The following is a 27,051-nucleotide window of genomic DNA, read 5'->3' on the forward strand; positions in this document are numbered from 1 at the left end:
AAGCGCCCATCCCTCTCTAGACCCAGTCTTGAACCAAGGACCTTTTGCGTGCTAGTCGAATGGGCTAACCACAGCACTACCTTTCTTTTTTTGTCTTCTGTATTAAACTCGATCATTACCCAACACCAATAGAGCTCTTTCCGTGTTTGCAATAAGTGTGACGTATTGAAGCTGTGCACGGATTGTTGAAGCTGAATGGCAGAATTCATGTCAGTTTATAGCATCCCATTGACACAAAAAGATCATAGAATAGAGCAAAATAGCACAAAGTAGGTGCTAGCAGCCAGATAGCGAAATTTTAGTCATCAAAGCCAACAAAAAAAAACATTCCATGAAAATGTGTCCCAACTGCATTTACTATTTAACACAAGAGGAGGCTTTAAAAGCATACGGCAGCAATACGTTTTTCACAGTCAGCAGGCTTCTGAACAGTCATTGGGAATTATGGTCTCATCAAAGTGATCGCATCGGGGGCACCGTCGCTACCTGGAACGTGTATATACGTTATTGCTGTATGAGATGAGTTGTCACTGGACTCTGGCCCTAATGAAGATCTTCACATAAACTCCAGGAGCAGATTAGATGGGTCTGATGATAAAAACACCCCAACAAGTCCCCATCAAGCATTTTCCAAGGGACAGCAATTGCCAGGGTTTATTCACCTTTTCTTGGCCAAATTCAAGCACTTTCAAGGCCTCTGTTTTCCAGTACCTTCCAAATAAATTTTTTTTTTGTTAATGATTTTGATGGCTAAAATTAAGTGGATATCTTTCTGCTAGCACATTCTCTGTGTTAGTTTGAGCTGTTCCTATCTATTGGTTATGTCATGTTTATGTGTTTAGCTCTTAATCAATAGACGTCACTAAGGGCTGTACAAAGTACAGACCATGGGCGTAGTATCAATGGGCTGCTATAAACTGACATGAATTCTGCCATTCTGCTTCAACAATGCAGCTTCAATATATCACACTGGTTTATAAAAGCAGAAAGGAATCTATAGGTGTTGGCTATTAATTGAGTTGAATATGGAAGGCAAAAAAGAAAGTATTGTGTGAATAAAAAGCAGAAAAATGAGCAAGATTTTAACTCGTCTTAATGATATTGATTGAAAGCACTCTGCTTTGGGGCAATCTTAGAGACTGATGATATTTCGCTTTTTGTTTTACTTATTTGAATTGATATTTTTCTTATATTTTCAGAGGATTTGTTTCTAAATTTTCTTAAAATGGAAATGTAGATGTTTTTAATTATAGCACTGAAGAGGTAACATACATAATTTCCATTTTATTGTTTTGCATTTTCAGGGATTTTGTGTTGTTCGGCTTTAAATGTGTTTGGTGTGTAAAGTTATATTTATTTGTATAGCCCTAAACAATTTAAGGAGCCATTTGGGAGCCTTTTCTCAGTGAGCCAGGCCAAAAGAGCCAGTTTTCCATATCGGGCTGTCCTCTTGGGTGCAACCCGTAGGGGGCGGTGACGCGTCACCTCACAACGCTATAATGACAAGCCACCAGAGCAGGCATGTTGGCGTCATTTTCACACACTTTTTCAAAAATTGTCTCCATTTATTTGCCCATGTATAAAGTCAGACTGCCAAGAAACATGGCAATGGCAACAATTTCAAGCACTTTACCCATAATTCAAGCCTTTTCCTGACCTTGAAAACAACATTGAAATTCAAGTAGTTTCAAGGATTTCAAGCAATGTACAAACCCTGCATTGTACAGTATACTTTTAAAAAACAGTACAAAAAACTTCAGTTTACTTTTTCGACTTTAATGCAAACATTGAAAATTTAAATTGCACAATCATTTCCCAGTAAATGATTCAAAGCAGGGGTCACCAACCTTTGATGCTGAGAGCTCCTCTCATGTTCCTGATTTGTGTAACAATATGTTTTTTCTAGAATAGTTATTTCTGTTATTACTACAGTTCCTTGTCATAATTATGCTTTATGAGGAATATCTGGAGTTTGACAATATTCCAACTTTTTATCTGTAAAGACTTTGAAGAATAACATGGAACTGTGAGGACAAATCACAAAATATATCAACCCTTTTGTGTATCTTTCATAAAATAGTCATCTCTAAATATTAACGTTTTTGTTGTGATAGTTTGCGGCAGTTTTGTCTGTTTATTGTACATTAAGTCATGTTTATTTGTATAGCTCTTACATTACAGTGTGTGGGTAACACTCAACTAACGCTATGCTAAGCTAGCGCTACGTCCACCCCGTATCCTTTTATGTATCCTTCCACAACATATTCATCCCTGTAAATATGGAAAATGGTTTTGCCATGGTGGTTTGCATCAGTTTTTTTGTGGGTAACACTAAGCTAACGTTGAGCTTAGCTAGCGCTACATGATTTACATGCTGAGCTAGCGCTAGGTCCATCCTGTATCGTTTTGTGTAACCCTAACCCTTCCATAACATTAATCTCTGTAAATATAGATATTTTTGCTGTGGTAGTTTGCTTAATGTACACAACAGTTTGTGGGTAGCGCTGTATCCTTTTGTGTATTCTTCCATAACATAATTATCCCTATGGAAGCCATTTTGCCGTGTTAGTTTTGTATGTTTAATGTACGCGGTCGTTTGTGTGTATCGCTAAGCCAGCGCTATGCTAAGTTAACCTTACGGCCACTTTGTGTATCCTTCCATAACATATTCATCTCTTCAAAATGTTTATACAGTGTTAGTTCCTTTTGTTTGATGTACACTAAACTAACACATAGTTTGCGGGTAACACTAACGCCGAGCTAACCTAGAGATTTTCTGTGTAGACCGTCATCTTTGTAAGGTTGGAAAATGTTTTGTGTGGGGCTACTTTGGGTGAGTTTAATATGTTTACTTCTCGCAAGGATGCGCTGCAGCTAAGCTAACGCTGAGGTATCCTGAGAAGAAAATCATTTTAGTTAGTATAACAAACGTTTGTGTTAATTGAACATGTCCAACATGCATGGTTCGGCAAATATGGATAAAGTTTGTTTGGTGTTAGTTTTTCTTTTTGTGTGTTTTTGATGTGTGCATAGTCAGACCCTATGGTTTCTCCTGCTACTGGTAACCATGGAAAGTAGTGCTATCAGTTTCATGTAGGGAAGCAAACCCCAACCCCCAGAAAACATTCTGGAGAGGGTTAAGCACCACCAGGCTGTACTTCCCAAGTCACACTACACGATAGACAAAATAACTGGGCCGACATCGCCACGACCCAAAAACAGGCCAGGAACCGTCACCCGTGGAGAAAGCTGTCCAGAGTTGCATCCTCATTGGTGCCTCGGTGACCTTTCAGGTTGAGGGATCTGTGAAAAAATTACCACCCCTGGGGGCGTTTTTGGCCCCACTTACACATCCAAGGGCCAAGGAGCTACTTGCTAGCATGACATTGGTGACCCCTGATTTAAAGCAGTTACATCTGCAAAGTACAATACATTTTTTTCTCTCTCCAGAAATGGTTGCATACATTCAAAAACTCACACACAAAAAGTGGTGCAAAGTTCCATAATGCTTCCGTGTCAGGAACATCTCTGCGTTTTAGATGCTAAATGAAGATGATGTAAGCGGGCTGTCCAGTGGCAATAAAGTAACTTTACGAGATCCTGTCAAAAGTGCAGTTCAGTTTCATTCGGCTACATTGTAAAGGGCAGGAAACTGTACTAATGTGTTTGCTGAGTCACAGAAATATTCAACCAATTATTATATACACTAATCCCTCGCTGTCACGCCGCCCTTTTTTTGCCTGTTTGTCAAAAAGTTGCATTCTAAGTTGTAAATGTATGTAAAAAGGTTTGACGAACCAACATCAAAGACTACAGGTCGACGGATTATCGGGCAAGACACTTATCGGCATTGACATTTGGGAATTTGACAGATATCTGTATCAGAATTTTTGTTTGTTCGACTGGCTGATATTTTAGCCTCAGATGCAGCCAAACATCTCTCTCCGTCTCTGACGCTACCCACCCCACGGCTTCCAATCGGATAAGCGGTAAACAACGGCAGCGGTGCTAACTCCGGAGTCCCAACATGCCTGTAAGTAAAGACCACTGATAATTATCACCACGTTGGAGACCCCCGTTTTCTATTATGGAATATTCTGTTGTTTTGCGAGCTATTATTCTACATGTCCAAAACTTCTATATTTTGACGAAGAGAAAGAAATTAACACTAGAGAACAAAGGAACCACTTTCTTTCATGAAAAATGATGACCCGAGGGTTTTCCAGGGTTGAAAATGTTTTTGTTTTTTTTTTAAAAACGATTCATCGAAAAATAATCGAGCAATTCATCGATCATTTAAATAATCGTTAGTTGCAGCCATAGTCTAGTTTAATTTTAATTTAACATCCTAGAAAAGAAATCATCCACCTCGTAGTAAGACAAAAGCGATTGTGGGGTCGCTAGAAGCTTATGTTCTCCTCGTAGAGGGACAGGAGCAGGAGGACGGCCCAACCGAGAAGCAGGCCTACGTTCTGCAGGAAAAACATCAACCACGGTCTCGTAGACGTGATGTGGGTCATGGTGGGCAGCTGGAACAGAGACAATCAGAAAATGGACCATTTCTAAGTCATCTCTTCATTGTCTATCTTGCATTACTTATAATACCCTATCCCAGTGGTTCTTATCCTTGTTGGAGCTACCGAACCCCACATATCCGCATTCACTGAACCCTAATTTTGTGTGAATTTATATATATAAAGTCATGACAGAGGTCCAGTCCAGTACCTCCGGAGTGGCAGACTAAAATGGTGGTCCCCCTTTTCAGGAGGTGGGACTGGAGAGTGTGTTCCAACGACAGGAGAATCACACTTCTAAGCCTCCCTTGTTAAGGTCTAGTCCAGGGTACTGGAGAGGAGGGTCCGTCAGTGGGTCGAATCTCGGGTCCAAGAGGAGCAGTGTGGTTTTTGTCCGTGACGTGGAACAGTGGACCAGTTCTACACACTCTGCATAATCCTCGAGGGTGCATGGGAGTTTGCCTATCCGGTCTAGATGTGTTATGTAGACTTGGAGAAGGCATTCAACCGTGTACCTCGGGGAGCCCTGTGAAGGGTGCTCTGAGAGTCATGGGCTACCGCACAATAAAGAACACACTCACATTCACCATTGATTCCCCTTCGCTCTTCCCAACCATTTCCGACCGATCTAATGTTGATTCCATTTATTAAGGCACAACAAAAAACAATACCTATCTGGCCTTACGTGAAAAAGGAAGTGTCCCCTGAACCTTAGTGCGAGTTGAGCCACCTTTGGCAGCGATTACAGAAATCAAACGTTTATGATAACTGCTCAAAAATTATCCTTTAAAAAAATCTCTCTCTCTCTCTCTCTCTCTCTCTCTCTCTCTCTCTCTCTCTCTCTCTCTCTCTCTCTCTCTCTCTCTCTCTCTCTCTCTCTCTCTCTCTCTCTCTCTCTCTCTCTCTCTCTCTCTCTCTCTCTCTCTCTCTCTCTCTCTCTCTCTCTCTCTCTCTCTGTCTGTTTCACTCTTTTACATCCCTTTCTTCTCTCAGTCTTTCTTTGTCCCTCTTTTTTGTTTTTCTATCCCTCTCTTTTTCTGCCCTACTTCCTAACACCCCCCTGCCTTCAACCAAATGAATGCAAAACAGCTCTATTTAGATTGAGGCTATAATTTGCACATTTTTTTCAAAACACCTTAGGTGATTTCATATTTCTATATGAATACTTTTTCTTTTTTGACCTTGCTGCCTTTTGTTATTTGTATTGTCCACTATTTATTACATGTTTGCACACGGGGAAGAGGAAGTCATTTTTATCCGTGCTGTATGTTGTGCATATAGCATATTTGACAATAAAGCTTAAAGTTGAATCGCTTATTTTAGTCCCAGTACAGAAATCTCACCAATTCCAGACACATCTTCCAAAGTTACAGTACATCAAACATATTTGTCTGAGCATATTTTGCGGCGGAGGCTCCACCAAACCCTTGGGGTTCGATCTGACCCAGGTTAAGAACCACTGGTCTAGCCACTTGTATGGTTCTTAAGAAAAAGTAACACTCACCATGTCAGCCAAGCCCACATAGAGGAAAAGGCCGGCGGTGATGGCGGCGATCCACTGGCTGGTAGCGAGGTCGGTAGCCACACTCAGGGCGATGTAGAGGCCCACGAAGGAAGTCATGGCGCTACCGAGGTTCAAGAGGAGCACCCAACGCACCGACAAGCCACAATTGAGTAGGATGGCGAAATCGCCTGAGGGAACACACGTTTTAAAATCAACAGACAGCCACGGCATTATGTTAATACTAAAGGGTTCGTACACATTTTTCATGGCTAAATTCAAGCACTTTCAAGGCCAATTTTTCCAGTACCTTTGAAGGAAGAAATCCAGCTCTGATCAAAACGTGTTTTGTTGTTGTTGACTTAAATGACTAAAAGAAAGTCACCATCTTGCTGCAAGCACATATTTTGTGCTGTTCCCATTCATGATTCATCTTTTTTGTGTCAATGGACTGCTATAAACTGACACGAATTCTGCCATTCTGCTTCAACAATGCAGCTTGGCGACGTCATGCTTGTTTACAAACACATATAGGGCTTTAGAAGTGTCAGGTAATAATGGAGTTGAATACAGAAGACAAAAGAGAAATAAATGATTGTATGTATATATGTAGGTGCGGCTAATGCAGGGTTCAGGAAACTTTTACACTTAAAGAGCCATGAATACTAAATATTTTGATGTTTTTTCAGAGAGCCTCAACATATATTTTAAGACGAATATAAAAGCTGCTAAACCTACTACAGACACAAGGCTAATTCTCCAGTGGATTTTATTTCACTGTGTGAGTTAATGTTCACCACCCGTTGCTCTGACACTCCTCTACTAGTTCAGCATATTTGTGTCCTTTTTTCCTCATAAGCCTCCTCAATAAGATACATCTATAGTACGGTGAGTTCCAGTAGTAGTGTCCAACTTATTTTAGCTGGGGACCACATGCTAGAAAAAAAATCTTACGGGAGCCATCCTTGTAGGTTCAAGAGAAAGGAGTAAAAGAGAGAAAACAGAAGGAAGAAAGAGAAAGGAAAAAGATATACAGAGAGCACAATAGAGGAAGAAAGAGGGCAAAAGGAGAGAGAAAGAGAAAGCAAATTTGAGAAGAGATGTAAGAGTAAGAAAGGACAGGGAGAAAGAGACAGACAGAGTCTAAGAGAGATAAAGAGAAAGAGTCAAAGAGACAGAGGACAAAAAAAGAGTGAAAAAGAGAATGTAAAAAAAATACAAAAATTGGGAGAAAAGAGCAAGGGTGAGAAAAAAGAGAAAGGAAGGAAAATAAGGGGGAGGGGGAATGAAAGATATAAGGAGAAAAACGAAACGGACAGAAAAGAGAAATACAGCTCCAGTTGCTTTGTCAGTGGCACCTGGTTTTGGCGACATCAAGTGGACATATTTAAAACTGCAGCTCATTTTTTTCTCTTGTGCTCTTAGCGTTGTCTCGCGGGCCAAATCGAAACCCTAGGCAGGCCTTATCTGGCTCGGGGGGCGCAGGTTTGACACATGTGCAGTGGAACAATCTGCTTGGAGGCCTCAGAGATAAGCTTTAGGCCGCAATGTTGTGATGGGATTCTGGAAATTTCATCTTATACTTTCTTTTCTAAGTCTTTTGCTGTTGCTAGCAAGCCAGGTGAGGTAGCCCCACCAGCTGATGGGGGCTTCTTCCCATTAAAGCGATGGAGTTCTTCGTTGGACGAAGTCACTTGCATTGGCCAAGGGCACAGCTGAGGGTATTGGCTATGGCCCTCAGGACTTGGTTCAGGGCACCAACGGCGGCAACCCTTATCCAGGGTTTTTGCAAAGCAGCTCGGAATATGTTCCAGAATTCGATTCTTTATGCAGAGGTTGCCTCAAGGTGGCAATGGTTAAGGAGAAGTGAACCATGGGTGAGGTAGCGCTACATGGACACATGTTGGAGTCTGATCGACCCCAGCTGGGTCGCCTGGTTGAGGGTGTAGGATGTTTGAAAGACCCTAAACATTCCAGGTAACTGAGGTCGTGGGAACCTCCTGTGTGGGTTCAAATCCAGCTCCCGACCTTACTGTGCGGAGTTTGTATGTTCTCCCCGTGCTTGCGTGGGTTTCCTCCGGGCACTCCGGTTTCCTCCCACATTCCAAAGACATGCATTTCAGGTGAATTGGCCGGTCCAAATTGTCCCTAGGTGTGACTGAGCGAGTGAGTTGTCTGTCCCCGTGTGCCCTGCGATTGGCCGGCAACCAGTTCAGGGTGTCCCCTGCCCACTGCCCGATGATTGCTGGGATGGGCTCCAGCACCCAGTGACCCTACTGAGGATAAGCGGTGCAGCTGATGAGATGAGATGAGATCCCTGATAATGTGTCTAGGTTGCATGACGGTAAGAAAGTCGTACCTCCACTTACGAAAGTTTTAGGTCACAGAGTACCGGAATGGGAAAATATTGCCTGTGGTTATAAAGATTGATTCTAGTCAAGAAGAAGTAGTACAGTACGCACTGCTATTGGCCGCTCCCAGAATTTGCCAAATGTAAACAAACTGGCTATAGTTTTAAATCTGCCTGGCTTAAGTGTGCATGCATGCTCCCAGCATGCTTTTCGTGTCACCGTAACAGTTTAGAGTTTAGAAACAAAGGGAGAACGCAGCTATTATTCAATTAGCCTAATTTAAATACATTTTAGCAAAATTCCACAGATTTTGTGGTGCTGAAAGGAATCACCCGGAAAAAGTGTTGACAAGAATATCGCTCATTATGACATCTGCATGGCGCATTTCTGATGGATCGGCAAAGGCGGACGTCATAGGATCAGTTTTTCAAGAAACGCGAGGGAAAAAGGTAAATGAATACTTTTATTATTTCCTTAATTCTTAGATTTTTACATGTTCTGCCTCTCGTCTTATAGTTATTGTGCGGCAATCTATACAGTGGGACCTCGCTACTTCGCGCTTCGACGTTCGCGGATTCAGAGCTTCGCGGGCCCAAAAAATAATAATAAAATAAAATAATTTAAAAAAATAACAAAACTTTTTTTTGGTAAGCATTTTTGAAGGGGCGTCGCTACTTCGTGGTTCCTTGTTTGCGGGTTCAGAGCTTCGCAGGTCTAAAAAATAATAATAATAAAATAAAATAAAATATATACATATATATATATATATATATATATATATATATATATATATATATATATATATATATATATATATATATATTTATTTATTTATTTATTTATTTTTTAAAGGTGCGATTTTCACTTATCGCGGGTGGTTTTGGTCCCCATTAACCGCGATAACCGAGGTCCCGCTGCTGTACACATATTATACTGTACTTTTGCGGGGCTTGGAACGGATTACAAAGGTTACGAAGCTACTCCCATAACAAATTCAGTTCGTAAGTAGAGGCACCACTGTATGTGAAAGTTTTTCTCAGAAACAATATGGTATGTTTGCCTTACCTAGCTCATGGGGCAGCTCGTGGCACAGGATGGCAAGAGAGGTCGCAAGTCCCGATTTCCAAGAAAGGGAGAAGGCGGCGCCCAAGGCAAGGCCGTCGGCAAAGTTGTGAATGCCGTCCCCGATGGTGATCATAAAAGGGAGCAAACGGTTTTCTGCCCAAACATACAAGCAGTTTGGGGAGTTACGAATCAATCACTTTCAGATAAAATAAAAAGTAACCTAAATTGGGCCAATATGTAACCCAGAGATGGGTCAAAACAGGGGCGGATTTTGGGCCAATGTATTACAATTTTCTTAGAGGGTGATTTCCAAAATCAGCGTTCGTTCACCTTTTCAAGGGCAATTTCAAGGCACTTTTTAAGGACTTTCAAGGACAATTTTCCAAGTTCTTCAGTACAATTAAAAGAAGTGTGAATCGTGTATTTTGAAGATTCACAAACATATCTGCGATTTAGATATAGGTCATTCTTATTATGCCATTTCAGCATGGTAACCTTCACTCAAAATAGTGTAGAATATTCAATACTTTCAACATTTAATCTAAACTGTAAGTTAAATGTATTAGTCCTGCCCAGGATATAATTCTGTAATATTTTTTTTACCTGTTACTTCACACATGACATAGGCCAACTATGTCCCCTGTTAGAGTGCAGAGCAGCAACAGTCAGTAATAGGGGGTATATTTTATGCTTAAGTTAGCCATGTGATGTAAAGGAAACTAGTAAACCATGATTACTGTGAAAGATTTTAAACATGTATATTAACCATATTATCAAATTGGAGGGAACCGTTTACACCAGGACACAACCTATATTAAAGATTTTAAACATGAGAAATGCACTAACAACTGAAATTGACATTAGGTAATGAACATTATCATTAAGTGATCACAGAAACGATGAAAAAACATGATTTTTTTTCTCAATTGTATTTGTAATAGAGGTCAATCAAACATGCCTTAGGGCATAGCATTTTAGGGTACTTGTACTACAATCAGAGTCATTTATTAAAAAAATGATTTATCCTACAGTGCATACATATAATGTTAGAAACACTTAAGCATATACAAAAATAAGTATGAGCCCATTTTTACACAAAATATCCCAATTGATGTCACTGGGTCTCAAACGCCACAGAAAAATAGGAATGGCCCAGGGGGCTGTAGGGGCCGATGACGTTTCATAGTACAATGCCATCCAAACTAATGCCAGCTGCATTTAACCACGGCGGAAGAAGAAATGTAATGGTAAAGCAAAGCCACCAGAGAGCAGTGTCGACAACATTTTTAAGCAGGCTTGCTAAGAAACATTGCAACAATTTTAAGCATGTACAAGCGCCTTACTAAAAATACACGCACATTTCAATCAAACCATGGTTACTGTAAAAGCTCACCTCTGGACTTCCTTAGAGGCAGATGAAAATCTCTGTCACGCTCCTCGTCTTTCGTCTTGACACAAGTAAAAAAAATCTGTTGCAGTGATATGCTTTGATCTGAAATGTGCAATATTGCCTACCAGGTCTGCTTTAGAGGTTTCCAAGTGTTGTTTTTGTTTCTTGCCCTGCTGATACATCTCGAGAACTCGGCCGTGGTCACAGTGGTGGGCTTCGGCTTCATCCTTTAAGGTCACATATATATAAAGATGTTGGATTTTGTTTTGGTCAAAAAGCATTTAAACGACAATCACCAACTACGATTTCCACACCCCTTACTGCTAACTTGTCCTTGGTAACCTTGAATAACGAGAGGGGGCTCAGGAAACCCTTTAAAAGAGGTTGGCATTTCTTTTCTGAGATTGGGCTCTCTCTCACTCCTTGCAATTTCAAAATGCATTGATGTCTTCTTAATTTCAGTGTCTACTAAAGTTTAAACTTAACAATAACTTAAGAGTTATCATTTAACACTAAAAGTCCCAGGAAATTTCTTGTCCAGAATGAATACCGGACAGCCAAAAGGCGGTGTTGTTTAAAACTAACAACAATAACGGCCCATCTCATCACCATTGCTCTGTAAATAAAGGTGGGGTTGTTGAAATGGAATGTGGAGGGTGTAGTGTTGATAGACGCATAAAGAGCGTGTGCACAGGATCTCAACAAATATTTTAATATGGAAATAGTTATAACAGAAATACTACAAAAATACCATTACTGTTATACTATAATACAAAAATACTGCTACATTAATATTACCGGTAAGACAGAAAATGCTGGAAAAAACGGCTACAGAAATATTAGAACACAATTACTACAACAGAACAACTACAATAATACTACAAAACTACTACTATGGAAATACTACAAAAGAACACTGTAGAAATACTGCAAAATAAAAGTACAGTGATACTATAAAAATACCACAAAACTCAGAATACAGAAATACTACCAAAATACGGGTTGATTACGCCCCCACCAAACATTCTTTTTTCTCCACATTAGCATGCGAAGGGTCATCACAGAGTTGTGTTGTTCACACCAGAGTTTGCTTCAGTTGCGTATTAATGGTGAAACTAATCCAGTCAGTTGGCTGTCGTTTGGGCATTCTGTGTAGGAAAGCCAAATGGCTTGGCTGTGCTACTTGTATTGTTAAATGTTAGTTATAGGAATTTTTATATCGTCTTATTGGAATCAGAATTTGAATTTTAAAATATTTTTTTTCTCATGATTGATGCTTGAATGTTTTGTCACTTTTATGACCAATATAACATAACTTTGCTAGCACTTAACTTAACCTCTATAGTACATCCCGATACTACATAATTTGGTCCTAAAATGTATTGAATATAATAATAAAGGGTATCCCAAATAAATGTATACACACTAACACTAAATAAACGTTTTCTCCTATTTCTATTTTTTTTCTATTCAGACTTGCCGTCAGGTAAAAGACTGCAGAGTATCAGAGCCAAAACCAGCAGGCTAAGGGACAGCTTCTTCCATGAGGGTGTTGTGTTATTTTCTATCCTCTCTAATTCTTTCTCTTCCCTATTTTCCTCAATTTCTTTACCTCCTTCTCCCACTCTCAACTTGTTTTTCTCTCTTTTTCTTCCTCATTCTCTTTCTTTCTGATTCTTTATTGCTTTCTTTCTTTCTATCTCACTTTCTCCCTTACTCTTTTTCCCCCTCTCTCTTTCTTTTTCTCTTCATTTAAGTAGTCCGGACCCTGCAAGAGTGCCTTTTCTACCATGTGCCACCCCCCGTTCATAAATTTGTTTGACACCCTTTGTATAAATGCTTTTAATAAATAGGAAAAGAGATAAATAAATAGATATATTGTTTTAAGTAGAGCTTGTTTACCACCTTACAATAAGCTTAAGATATCAATGTGCTGAACCTTAATAAATAGGCAGATTCTTATTTGGTTTTCACAACTACTTCCTGATATTATCGTCCATGAAATAACGTACTACGTACTATCGAGAATTCGTAATCCAGATCTTGTTCTGGCCTTATCGGAGTGTAGCTAATAAAGCGTCCGCCGTCCACTTCAATTTTCTTTCCTAACTCACCGTATATTGTTGGGGTCTGTGTGTGATTATGTTGAAGACGGTTTCCAAAAGGTAGAAGAAGTAAATGCCGCCCATCACCACCAACATCTTGTTGACGTAGTCCGGCATCCCCGGCTGGTGTTCATGGTGGCTTTCGCCGGCCCCGTGCACGTGCAGGCCTAGAAACTACAAGAAATGGTGTACGGGTCTGCATTTCTATAGTGCTTTCGAGTCACTGAAGGCCGACCGAAACACTTTGTGATGTGCTTCAAGCTTACCCATCCAGACACACACTCACACACACACCGATAGCGGAGTCAACCATGCGAGGTGCCTACCTGCTTATTGGGGGCATTAGGAGTTCAGTGTCTTGCCCATGGACACTTCAGCATTTGACTCGGAGGAGTCAGGAATAAGACACGAGTGTGTTATATATATATACATGGCTCGTTCCTGGTATTCGGTGCCATTTGAGTCCCAGTGATATCAAATGGTACATTTTGTGTACAAATGAGCTTATATTCATTTTAGAAATATTTTCTTGTAGGCTTAAATGCCCTCTTCCATGGGAAACAGATATTTATGCAGGACAAATTAATTTTAAAAAAATGACACGGATTGTAGTACAAGTACACTAAAATACTTAGTCCCCAGTCATGTTTGATTGACTTCTGTTAAAAATTTCAGTGAGAAAAATCTAAAAAAAAAATAATCACATTTTCTGTATTGCCTTAATGATAATATTCCTCAACTAATGTCAATTTTTTTTCTATTCAAATGATAACTACATTGATTTGGTAACCTGTATTAATCGTGAATTAATTAACCTAAAAGTATTTAAAATCATCTCTAAATGTAAATAAAACCAAAGTAATATTCTTTGGTAATCGCAAGGCAAATCAAGATTTAGAAGTAAAAATGGATGATGCTGCGATAGAAGCGGTATCAGAAATTAAGTTTTTAGGGGTCATAATAGACAATAAATTAAGCTGGAAAACACACATCAGACACATACAAACTAAAGTATCTAAAATCATTTCAATAATTAATAAAGCCAAATTCATTTTAAACTATAATGCATTGTATTTATTATATCGTTCTGTAGTTCTGCCATACTTAACACATTGTGCAGAAGTCTGGGGCAATAATTACAAAAGTTCACTGCAGACCCTTTTTATCCTCCAAAAACGTGCAATTAGAACCATACACAGGGTAGGATATCGAGATCATACTAATGTTTTATTCCTGCAGTCCAAACTATTAAAATTGGATGATTTAGTAAAATTTTTCACCGCACAACTGCTATTTAAGGTCAACAAAAACATAGTCCCAGAAAACATTCATAAATTATTCATTTGATGAAGGGAATTATAACTTGAGGGGCTGTAGTGAATTCATGATCCCAAAGGTGAGAACCACCAGGAGAAGTATGTGTGTGTCTGTGTGTGGAGTCAAGGTCTGGAACGGTTTGCAAGAAAAGATCAAACGATGTCCATCTAATCACTTGTTCAAATTTAAATACAAAAAAACATTCCTGGCGGGATACAGGGATGAAGAAAATCGGGTATGAGTGATACGAGTGCGTCTGGAACTAAGATTAACTTTGTTGTTACTGTTGCCATTGTTATATTATAACTGTTATTATTAATAGTATTACAATTGTTGTTATATAATTAGTGTGTTTAATAGGGAAGATGAAGGGGTAGGGAATATAAGCATTTGCTTCTGACTACCCCTTTTTGAACATATTATGTAATATTATTTTGTTGTTGAGTTGTTGTTTTTGTTCTGTTTTTATTTTAATGTTCGAAATAAAGTTTTCATTCATTCATTCAATTTCATTGACATTTTTCATGTCTAAAATAGGTTGTGTCCCAGTGTGAAATGTCCTTCCCCTTACGCTGATAAGAGTTCTATCGAAAACATCATTTTAGTCACAGGACTCTGATTTAACAATATTTTTGGAGGGAAAACATCAAAGAAGAGTAAGTACCACTCTTCAATCAATCCCTTTTCAATGTTTTTTATGGTTTACTGATGAGGAAAAGCATAACACGCCCAACCCGTTTTGCTTATTTATAGTGGGAACCATTTTTCTAAAAACAAATAAATAAATAATAAATTGGGATACGTGACCTGATCTAACGAAATGAGTCACACTAAAGCAATCACTTCTTGAGATACCAGAAACTCAGACAAACCTGACAGTATGAACAGCATTAACAGGTTCTAACCAGAGTAGAAAGATGTGGGAGGTCGAAGAACTGGAGGCAGGGGTGCTCAAAAAGAAGTATTGCATTTTATAACAAAAAGAGGTGCAACGTGAAAAACGAACAACGGTTCACAGAACAATGAAATGTCCAAACTAAATCAGAAAAAAATCAAAACTGAAACCAAAATTAAAGGCCGAAAATGGAAAATGCTGTTTGCTCTGTGCCCCTTTGTTCAGTTGTTACTGTGTTCCTGGTTATGCTAATAAATACAATCCTAGTCTTGAGCACCCCTGCCTCAGTTCCTGATTCCCCCGCATTGGTCCATCACCCTCAAACACTTAACAGATCTGTCGTTTGTCATCTTTTTGAAAGAATAATCTCCGTTGAAGATTTACCCGTCTATTACTATTTGTCTATGTCTCGCTGCTCTCACCACACTACTTTACTACGCCTACTCATTATATGAGGTCGCCTACACACACTCATTCGCAAGGTACAGGAAGCAACACTACAAAGTTGGGATTCCTGGATGTGTGGACAAAGATCTCATCAATGCCACTCCTGCCATGTAATGGTGATTTATCATACTGAAATCATTCCCAGAGGCTTGATACTTACAGATGATCAGCTCCAAACACTTTATAATAGTTTTTTAAAAGTTTCTTCAATCAAGTAAAACATATTTTTACGTTAGGCCCTCAGGGACAATGCTCCTGAATAGTAATTATACCTTATGGCATTCAATGATAAATCCAAGTCAAGTCAAGTCCCATTTATTCATATAGCCCTTAATCACAAAAATATCTCAAAGGACTGCACAGGATTAGAATTACACCATTACCTGATCTTAAACCAACATGCGGGCAAGGAAAAACTCAAAACCTCACAAGTGGTAATCCCCCTTCCAGGATGACCAGGGTGGAATAGATTTACAAGTTTATTAATGCGTGGTGTATAGTCACAATGCCAATAAACATAATGGATTTCCCTCCATTATGGCTGCCTTACTCGGGTTGCCTGAATGTAGATTACGTAGGAACTATCAATAACAGTCGTTTTATGATACGTGTGATAGTTTGTACATCCAATATGCTCTTTTGTCAATAGAGGTTTGGAAAACTCACCATGGGTAGCAGGTGCAGCAGGGCGTCCCCCGTAAGTGAGCCAACGGCCAAACTGATGCAGAACTGGATGCACATCTGGAAAGCGCTGGTGCACGTGGTGCAGAGAAGCAGCATGATGCCCAACATGGACATCAGCGTGATGATCGCGTTGGCCAGGGTGGCGTAAAGGTAACCTAAACCATGAAGCGCACGTTAGATCGGGGGTATCGAACTCAAAATACATGGACAGAGCAGGGGTCTGGGTAAAGCTGGGGCAAACCGGGTTTTCCACAAAGAGATGTCCGATAAAATAGGGGGACAATATTTTTTCAAAATCTACTTTTCAGGTTTTTTTAAATACATTTCTTTAGGATTCGTACACATTTTTTCATAGCCAAATTCAAGCACTTTCATTTCCAATTTTTCCAGTACCTTCGAAGGAAGATATCCAGCGACTTGTTGACTTTGATGACTGAATTATAGTCGCTCCTTTGCTGCTAGCACATACTTTGTGCAATTTTATTCTGTTCCTATCTATGATGTACGATTCCTTTTTGTCAATGGGCTGCTATAAACTGACATTAATTCTGCCAATGTTCTTCAACAATGTACAGACGGCTTCAATACATCACACTTGTTTAGAAACACAGAATGGGCTCTATAGGTGTTGGGTAATATTTGAGTTCAATATGGAAGACAAAAAAAAGAAAGTACTGTATGTATAGACAGTAGAAAAATGAGCCAAATTTGGACTCATTTTAGCGATATTGATTGCTCAGTAGAAGATTGCATTCAATCTTTCAATCTTAGAGACTGTTTATCTTTTGTCTAACTTATTTGAATTGATATTTCTTGCATAGAATTGTTTTGTATTTTACACAAAAAAAAAATTGAAGATCTGCAAAAATTGTATCTATATTTTGTTTGTTTTTAAGTGATAACCTGCAAATGACTAATTACTAAGTAATTTGGTGCATGTTTTATAATTATCGATAATATTTCATTTTTAAAAATCTGAGGAGCCGTTTGGGAGCCGAAAGTGAGCCCAGCCAAAAGAGATGGTTTACTTAATAGAGCTGTCCTCTCGGGTGCAACCTCTCAGGGGAAATGACTGTTCACATGGCAACACCATAATGACAAGAAAACTAAACAGTCGTTTCGGGATTTTAGCACACGTTATTTCTTATTTTTCTTTATTATTGCGTGGTCTGTAGAGTCACAATGCCAATAAACATGGCAATAGCAACAATTTCAAGTAATTATCAGCACTTTGCTCCAAATTCAAGCATTTTCCTGACCTTGAAAACATAACGTTGAAATTGAAGCATATTCAATGATTTTGAGCACCCGTACGATCTCTGATAGTTTGATATCCCACTCACGCGACGTTTGGTTGAGCCCGTCCGGTTTATCCGAGTGCAATTCGTTGCAGGACTGGCTGAGGATCTGCTGGATCAGAGCCGGGCTAAGGCGAGCCAGGCCCGATTGACCCAGGTTGGAGGAGTTATCGGCCAAACCGTGGATCAGGGCGAGTTCAGGTGCGGAGAAACAATGCTAGAGGATGGGAAAAATCTAATTGTTTTCAAATCTGCTTGTCATGTGACATTCCCTCCTGTCTTTACCTCTTCCCAGGATCCGTTTGTTTTTGAATATCGGCGTCCCGTGCTATGATGGTGATGTTGATGATCGTGATCATGATCGTGATCGTGATCGTGATCGTGATCGTGATCATGATCGTGATCGTGATCATGGTGGTCCATCTCCAAGGTGGGTCCAATGCCCAGAGACGTCATAAGAGACTCCAGGTCTACAAGGTTAAACAAAAAGAAAATATACTGTATTGTATGCACTATAAGGCTCACCAGGTTACAAGGAGCAACCACCCCCCCCAAAAATTGGCGTCTGTCATATTTCTCACATATAAGGCGCACTGGAGACCATAAAGCGCATTGAATTAAAACTACAGTAAAAGCTACCATTATTATTGCGCATTTCATACCCTTACGACAAGGGTCTCCAAGTGTCAAGCTGTTAATGCAAAGGGCCAAGTTTCATATGAATTACTAGAACAGCAACTAGGAGCTTCCCAAATAGCTAAAAAGATAGCTAGAAAGGTAAACAGGTCGGAAAAAAAGGGAGCTAGATAGCTAGCTAAAATAGTAAAAAAAACATCTAAATAACCAGATAGAAAGCTAAAACCAAAGCTAGATACCCAATAAGGAAGCCAAATTTTAGTTTGATAACTAGCAAAAAAGGTCGATTGTTAGCTAGGTAGCATGCAAAAAAATGGAAAAAGCTATTTAGATAACTTGCTAAATAGCTAAAAAGTTAGCTTGATAGTCAGCTAGAAAGATAAACGGGTAAGACACTAAAAGGAGCTAGCTAGCTAGCTAGCTAAAAGAGTAAAATCCGTTTAAGTTTCTTTATTTTTAGCTTTGGGGTTCTTGGTGGATCTCACACACACACACACCTGTTTGCGACCTGCGTAGCTCCTTTAAAAGGGGTAGGGCTTGAGAGAAAAATTTAAGGCAAATGTCCGTACTTACTTAAGTAACGAGTTAAATGAAGCCTAATATAGCAGAGTAAGAGTACCGTTTCTTCTTCACAAATCTACTCAAGTAAAAGTGAAAAGTGTAATGATTTCAAAAAACTCCCAGAAGTACAAAATGTCCCAAAGCTTACTCAAATAAATGTAACTCATTAGTATCCACCCCTGATTACGTGGTATCACTACTAATAAATTGGTGATTTCAAAATATGAGACTAAGTGCAACTACTGTTTCCAAAATGTAGCAGTTTAAGCATTTTTCTCAAAAACCATGTATTGTCAGTAATACTATTTTCGCATGAGGTAACCGTCATGCTTTTTCATATGTCATCCATATCACTGGGGGTCTAGTGGTTAAGTGTCAGCGCTCTTACGTCTGCGACCCGGGTTTTATTCATGTTGCAAATACTGTTCCGAGATTCCAGTCAGCATTGTTATTCGATGAATCAATCATCGCACAAACACGGTAGTATAACCCTTAACGTGCACGTGTTAATACTGCATGCATTCCCAATCTTATCCAACATATTTTTGCGGTATATAAGGCCCACCGGGTTATAAGGGAAACTTTCAATTTTCTTAGTCCAAAAATATGGTATATTGAACTCATTCAGTTCCATTACGTATACATGTTTTCAGAAGCATTGTCACAGAGTGCCAAAACGTAAATATATGCTTGTTTTTTTAATTGAAATAAAATATCCTAGATCTTTGTCCGCACACAAAATAGCCCCCACTTCCACTTGTTTCTTCCTCTATCCAGCAATTGAGAGTGTGTGGCCGAAATCGTGCGATCACATCACCGAAAACATCGGACGCTAAAAAGTTCAAAAGATCATGCATCCTTCATGCATCGGTTCAGTGTTATTGCAATAGAATGTGATTTTGCAGGTTAATTGCCCTAGTATTTGTAGAAAGCATCGTGTAAATATTGGAGGTATCACAAATGTGAAAAAAGAAAATAAAGCACCGAAGTGAAAGAAGTATTGGAAACGAGTATTTAAACAAACTTAACAATGTTCAGCTGTCTACTAAACAATGTTTATATATAGAAACAAGCGAGGGTTGAAGTGTTCTTTTGATATGACCTATTTCTATATAATAATAATAATAATAATTTCCTTGTATTGTCATTCTGTGTAACAATGTACACAGAACGAAATGTCGATTGCACCTGACCCGTTGTAGCGAGCCGATGCAGCCGCAGCCAACAGAGGGCGCCGCCGACCACTTTTTAAGTCTTAGGAATGACTCGGCCGGGGCGCGAACCACCGACCTCCCAGTCTCAAGGCGGGCGCCTTACCATCTAGGCTACTGAGCTAAAGTATTAAATTTTCCATAAGTCTTCAAAATGAGTCAAAATGGCAAAAAAATGGCTGGCACTGGCACTTCCCATTTAAAAGAAACATTTGGCATTGAATCAGTTACATATATTTTCTTTTATTTTGCTTTCTTGTTATTCCCTTTTTTTTACCTGCCATGGTGAAATTCTCAGAGTCAAATCGGTGCATGATATTTTCCAGGAAGAAGCTCTCCTGGGGAAGCAACTGGAAGCAACGGCCTTTCAAGGCGTGATACAAGATCCGGCCCAGAACTGCTCCCGCCACTTGGATTGGTTTGGTTGCAGAGGCGTTCACTTCTGACATGATCTCGGTTGATGTTATGCACCTCTGGTAAAAATCAGAAATTAAATGTTTTTTTTTACTTAATTCAACGACTAGAAAACACAATATTTCACTATCTAATCTAAATCTAAACTATTTCATAAATTCAGACGTATGTGTGTGTTAGTATGTGACTTATAGGCTCTGAAACGGCTGAAATGATTTTCGTGAAAATGTACACAGTTGTACTCTAAACCTCCACAGGTTTCTTTAGCTAGGTTTTGGGGCAAGGTAACCCCAGTAAATACCAAAAAATTGCTAAACATCTGCTTTCATGCCCTCTGGCGGCCAAATTGTGTACTTTAGCTCTTGACCACTCCAAGCAGCCGAATCCAATCTTCTATAGGAACCAACACCTTGATTGATGCAATTGTCATCACCTGTGTGTATCTACAGTTGTGGTCAGAAGTTTACATACACTTGTGAAGAACACAAAGTCATGGCTCTCTTGAGTTTCCAGTTATTTCTACAACTCTGATTTGTTTCTAATAGAGTGATTGTAACAAAGTTCTTTGTCACAAAAAACATTCATAAGGTTTGGCTCTTTTATGACATTATGTTCTTCACAAGTGTATGTAAACTTCTGACCACAACTGTGTCTCTCTCTCTCATATGTATATGACCTGCTGCCTTCCGGCAGACGCTACAGGTCACACAAAACAAAAACAAACAGACTCAGAGACAGTTTCTTCCCCAAAGCCATCACCACCCTTAACACACACCGCGCAAAAAACTGCAACTCTTGCAAACACACTACCTCATACAGATGTAAAATTGTATTTATGCCTATGCTCACTTTGCACAATGCTGCCTATTTTTGCACTACCGCATATTGCACTTATACGATCCCAAAACTGCCCACACTTTCTTGTGTAAATATTGTGTAAATTATAACCTTTATCTTCTTTGTTTTCTTTTATCCTCACTGTTAAATGTGAACCTGGAGTGCCACGTCCAATTTCGTGGTCACAATATGTTCAACCCATTTTGTAACAATGACAATAAAGGTATACTCTATTCTATTCATCTATATAGATATAGAGATATATATATATATATGGTTAAGGGATCAAACATATGCTTCCGTGTGTGTGTGTGTGTCTGAGAAAACAGTAAAGGAGTTTGAGTTTAGATAGAACGACCATCTTTCACTGGCTCTCAGGTAAGTTACCCTAGAATCTAGATCTAGGGCCTAGATCTAAACAATGCCCACAAAAATCCAACCCAGCACTTTTTGGGACACATTTTTTCTAAAGTTTATTATAAAAAAAAAAACAGAGGATGGCTGACCACTGACCTCAATGTTGGATGACACATAATGTTCGAGAAGCTCTTCTAGCACCTTCTCCAATCCCAGGAGGCCCACTTGTGGATGTTCATGCCCATGGCAGGCTTCTTTCTCCTCATGGTGATCATGGTGGGAATCCCCACTTTCGATTCTGTGCAGGAATTGTTCCGTTTCCAGCCCCCAATTGCCCTCGGCCACAGCGGCGCACACCGCCTCAGGGGAGGACAAGTAGAGGACGCAGCCGGCGGCGAGGGCCGTGAAGCCTGCAGTGTCGATGGAGTTCTCCTTTTCGGCGTGCCGTTGCTCGCTATGGTTGTGGGTCAGCTGCTGTACAGCATCTGATATGTTGCACTGAGGGGAAACCGCACCTCTGTTATCAAATGAATCTGAGTGAGCTTCCCAGTAATGTCCCTAAAAAACTGACTCAGCATCCTCCTGGATACATTTTTTTAAGTTGATTGGAAAAAAAAGAGCAGATGATGTTGATGTTACGAAACGGCGCTATTCTTTCAGTAACTGGGAAATCCAACTAATTATTTGTTCCACCGTTACACTGTTACCGTTACCGTTACTGACTGTTAAAAGCTATGCGTTGGCTGCAGAACACCTGACGCTAGTTTCAGCAGCACAGTTTTCTGTGCTCCAGGAGCTTGCTCTGTCCGCTCCACGCATCGGCCCGGTATTGCAGTACCTCCGGGAACGGTGCATTCGCAATGATCGCAGCAAGGCTTTAGGGCTAGGACCTTAGCTTGGCCTTTTGGCTAAGAGTAAGTGTCCCGGCTCCTAGGCTTTGTAGCGTATTATGAACTGACCGATAACGGATAATGGATAATGAATAACGAAGATAGAACAATAACCCTTAAAAACCCCAAAAACCCCCAATATCGCAGCAAGGCTTTAGGGCTAGGACCTTAGCTTGGCCTTTTGGCTGAGAGTAAGTGTCCCGGCTCCTAGGCTTTGTAGCGTATTATGAAGTGACCGATAACGGATAATGGATAATGAATAACGAAGATAGAACAATAACCCTTAAAAACCCCAAACCCCCCCCCGAGTTGATTAATTCACGTCTTTTCGGATCATGTCACCGTTCAAAAAAACAAGTATCATATAGTCAAATAGTAATTACTAAAAACTAATTTCCATATGTGCCGAAAGAAAAGGCAAATGAGGGCTGCTCGGCAGGAAATTTTAGCACCGTTTGCAAACCAAACATCGCTTGGTAGTAGACGAAGGGAGATGGCTCCCCACCAATCAACAGCTGGTTCCCTCAGAGACGCCCATTCTCTCTTGTGATAGTTCAATACCTCATATTTAGGTGCAATATCCAGGTTAAGTGCAGTATACCTGTTGTGTAGTTTTTGTTTCATATGTTCTTGACTTAGTCTAAAACAGTTGTGCAGAAGTATTCTATTGTAATAGTAGAATTTTCCTTTATTTCTGTACTGTAAATGTTTTTACATCGTACTGTTTACTTTATTCACTCTTGACTTCATTTAAATAATATTGCGCAAATAGAAAGTATTTCAGTTGTCATGTTGACTTGTTACAGTTTTAAGTGCAATATCCCTGTTACGCAGAGTATTTATTTCAGATGTAATCCCTTCTCAAGGTTTCTTTATTTTCCGCATGTTGAGGTTTTTGAGTTTTTCCTTGCCCTCTTGTAGGTTTTAGATCAGGGCATGGTGCAATAATAGTTTTTGGTTTGTAATAACCTGTGGTCTGTTGCAGCCCTTTGAGACTCCTTGTGATTAAGGGCGTCACAAATAAACATGACTCGACTTGACTTGAGGTGAAGAACACTTTATACCATTCCATTTGTCAGTCTTTATATTGTATCCTTTACCAACTGGAGTGCATCAGTAATTTTCTGGTAGCAATAAACGGATCATAAAGAGGATTCTGATTCTAAAGTAACAAAACTGCGATAAGTGAACGGCGACGCAACAAGGGTTTATTGTACTCCATTTTTTTTAACTTGCCTCCCAAAAAAAAATCAAGTTTTCCTCCTTTGGTTTTTGACTCAATATATCGAGCCACTTCAAGGCCTTTGAACATGATATAAAGCGCAACATTGTTTTGACTTACTTGTTACAAGGTCTCCTTTTATGTTTCACATTCCTTTTAGTGCCTCCATGCTGACGTAAAACAAGTTGAAGGACATGCTGATAAAGAACTTTGCAGCTTTGTGACATCATGCTCACAAATGTTTAACACAGAAAGTAAGAAGAGCGTTTAATCTCGACCACCGTTTCGTGTCATTTTGAAAAGTACAGTAAAAGTGTTTGGTTTCCACGTATGTGGTATTTAAAATGCAATAGTAAAATAAATAAAGTAAGATCATTTGGTCTCGACCACTGTTATTTAACTAAAGATCATTAAAATGGCTCGGGAAGTAGAGCACTTGTCTTGGGATCAAGAGATCGCAGTTCGAATCCCGGCTCCTCCGTGTTACATGTCGAAGTGTCCTTGGGTAAGACACTGAACCCCTAATGCCCCCAATAAGCAGGTTAGCGACTTACATGGCTGCACGGCCGCTATTGGGAAATGTGAAGCATACCTTCAAGCGCTTTTGGAAGTCTTGACTTGAAAAGTGCTATATAAATGCAGATCATTTCATTTTCATTTCATTTCATTTCAAAATAAAGGGAAATAATTTGGTCTTCACCAGTGTGTGATTTAAAATCAAATCATGAAAAGAAAACAAAACCTTTTTGTTATTTGACCTAAAAAATATGAATAAAGGAATAGCATTTGGTTTAGTCTCCTGTGTTACTTACAATGCACTCGTAAAAAGACAAATAAAGTAAGATCATTTGGTCTTGACTTCTGTTATTCAAAATGAAATCATACATTAAAGGGAAAGCATTGGTTCTTGACCACCATGTAATTTAAAATCAAATATTTAAAGGAAAAGTGAATTAAGAGCATTTGGTATTGACCAGTGTGTAATTTAAAATCAAATAATAAAGATAAAACTTAAGTAAGTGTATTTGGTTGTGACCCCTTTGTTATTTAACATAGAAAATGAAAATAAAGGAAGAGCATTTGGTTTTGTCCTCTGTGTTATTTAAAATAAAATCATACAAATAAAAAAGAAAAGGGCAAGCATTTTGTCTTCACCACCGTGTAATTTGAAATTAAATAATAAAAGGAAAGGTAAATTGAGAGCATTTGGTTTTCACCTATGTGTAATTTAAACCAAATAATAAAAGGAAATTAAAGTAAGATCATTTGTTTTGACCACTGTTATTTAAAATAAAATGATACATTAAAGGGAAAGCATTTGGTCTTGACCATGGTGTAATTTAAAATCAAATAATAAAAGAGAAAATTTAAGTAAGAGCATTTGGTTTTGTCCGCTGTGGCATTTAAAATAAAATCGTACAATTAATAATAAAGGGAAAGCATTTTGTCTTCACCACCGTGTAATTTGAATTTAAATAAGAAAAAGGTAAACGAAGAGAATTTGGTTTCGACCTCTGTTATCTGACATAAAAAGGAACAATCAAAATAAGAGTATTTAGTCTTGACCACAGTGTAATTTAAAATAAAACTAAAAAATAGAAATAAATTAAGAGCCTTTTGTTTCGACAACATTGTTTTTGAAATAAAAATCATAAAAGGGAAAATAAAGGGAAAGCATTTAGTCTTGACCACAGTGTATTTTGAAATTAAATAATAAAAGGAAAAGTAAATATGCTGTGTATGGTTTCGACCTCCGTGTTATCGAACATAAAAAAAAAATCAAGAAAAAGTATTAGGTCTTGAAGAACTTGCAATTCAAAATCAAATGATAACGGGAAAAGTAAATTAAGAGTGTTTGATCTTGACCACTGTGCAATTTAAATTCAAATAATAAAAATATACAGAGAGTGGATATTGTTTCGTCCTCTGTTATTCAATAGAAGATAATTAAAAGAAAAATTAAGTCAGAGCATTTGGTCGTGACCACTGCATTGTTAAAAATTACAACTCAAACCATAATACAGCTAACACGGTGTACATATATTAGTATTTAAATTGTATACAAATATACCATACCGTCGCGGTCACGTGAAAAAAATCCGACAAAAATGTCAGGAAAAAATGTTAAAACGTCATATCGTCACGTCATATTGTCAAATAAAAAAAAAAATGTGAATATGCTTGATGGCTGTGTTTTGCTGCTGTTGGTGTCGGTGGATTTGTTCAGACCGAGGACAATCGACTTTGGCCTGGACGGATCTATTGACACTAACAAAGATGTTATATAATGAAATTGTGAATATGTTTGATTTTCGAGAAGGTTTGTTCAAACCTCACTTTGTGTTTGCTGTTAAAAACGTAATATTGGAATATAATATTGTGAATGTGCTTAATTGCTGTTGAGATTGTCATGATTGTTTTCTGTTTTTAGTGTCAATAAATTTGTTCAAACCAAAAAAACATTCAATATTGTCCAATTTAGGGAAAAAAAATCAACCTCAAATAAACCATTTGATTGAATTCTTAATTACACATGGCACTCCAAAAACTTTAAAGTGGAAAAAAAAATTTGAGGGCTGATTTAGATAATGAACAAAGCAAAACGAATCTTGGTGATTATTTTGTTTTCATGATAACTCGAAAGCGCAGTCGGGAAAAGAATGAGTTTATCACATTATCAACACGTCAACCACTTTTGAACCTTAGCACAGCGCCTTCGAACGGGCGGCGTATGAAAGTAAAACGAGCGTACCTTTTCACACGGCACTTCTCCACATTGCACACGGTTCTCGAGAGTATTAAATAGCGCCAGCAGCGAATCTTCTCCCAGAATCGAGTGCTCCTCGCCCGGCTTCAGCAGAGACAGCACGTCCTCGAAAGCTTCTTCCACGGCGGGACACGCCGATGCGGAACCGAGCGCACACCAGTTTAATAGAGCTGACAGAATTAGAATGGTCGGGCGTAACTTCTTCATTTTAAACTTTGTAGTGAGTTAACTCGATTAACGGAGAACAAATAGGGAGTTTAAGTGTGCTTCGGTTGAATTTCGAGACCAAACTTGGGCAGTGAAACGCAGCTGGCTGCTTTTATCAGATAGAGAATCATCCTGGATTGTGATTGGCTGAGCGCTTCATGGACGCCAGTTTCCGCAAAGTTCGATTACCCACCCACAAGCCCTCGAATTAATTTGTGTAAACTGTTTTTTTTTTAATGTAAGGAATTAATGTTTATTGTACGTGAAATAATATAGTTCACCGTGTTTCAAATTTAGAAAAACACTCCCACCCCTTAAAGCCCCAGAGTGAAATATTTGACCACTAGATAGCACTGTAGTCTAATTGGAACGAAAACTAGTA

At 39.0% G+C, this 27,051-nt stretch overlaps 1 protein-coding gene across 1 annotated transcript; it reads right to left on the reverse strand.

Moving 5' to 3' along the window:
- Positions 1 to 1,755: 1,755 nt before the first annotated feature.
- On the reverse strand, positions 1,756 to 26,764 carry slc39a4 (solute carrier family 39 member 4). Its single transcript, XM_088329322.1, has 12 exons — positions 26,448 to 26,764; positions 21,740 to 22,081; positions 20,253 to 20,448; positions 17,853 to 18,037; positions 17,613 to 17,784; positions 16,252 to 16,424; positions 12,936 to 13,100; positions 10,947 to 11,048; positions 10,825 to 10,879; positions 9,432 to 9,584; positions 6,019 to 6,206; positions 1,756 to 4,529 (listed from the first exon to the last, which is right to left on the reverse strand). The coding sequence occupies exons 1-12, from the start codon at positions 26,667 to 26,669 to the stop codon at positions 4,401 to 4,403; spliced, it is 2,082 nt and encodes a 693-aa protein (XP_088185448.1). The 5' UTR covers positions 26,670 to 26,764; the 3' UTR covers positions 1,756 to 4,400.
- Between the last annotated feature and the right edge of the window lie 287 nt (positions 26,765 to 27,051).

Source organism: Urocampus carinirostris, chromosome 2 (assembly GCF_059441175.1).
Source record: "Urocampus carinirostris isolate Australia breed hairy pipefish chromosome 2, RoL_Ucar_1.0, whole genome shotgun sequence".
In the NCBI taxonomy this organism is placed as follows: domain Eukaryota; kingdom Metazoa; phylum Chordata; class Actinopteri; order Syngnathiformes; family Syngnathidae; genus Urocampus; species Urocampus carinirostris.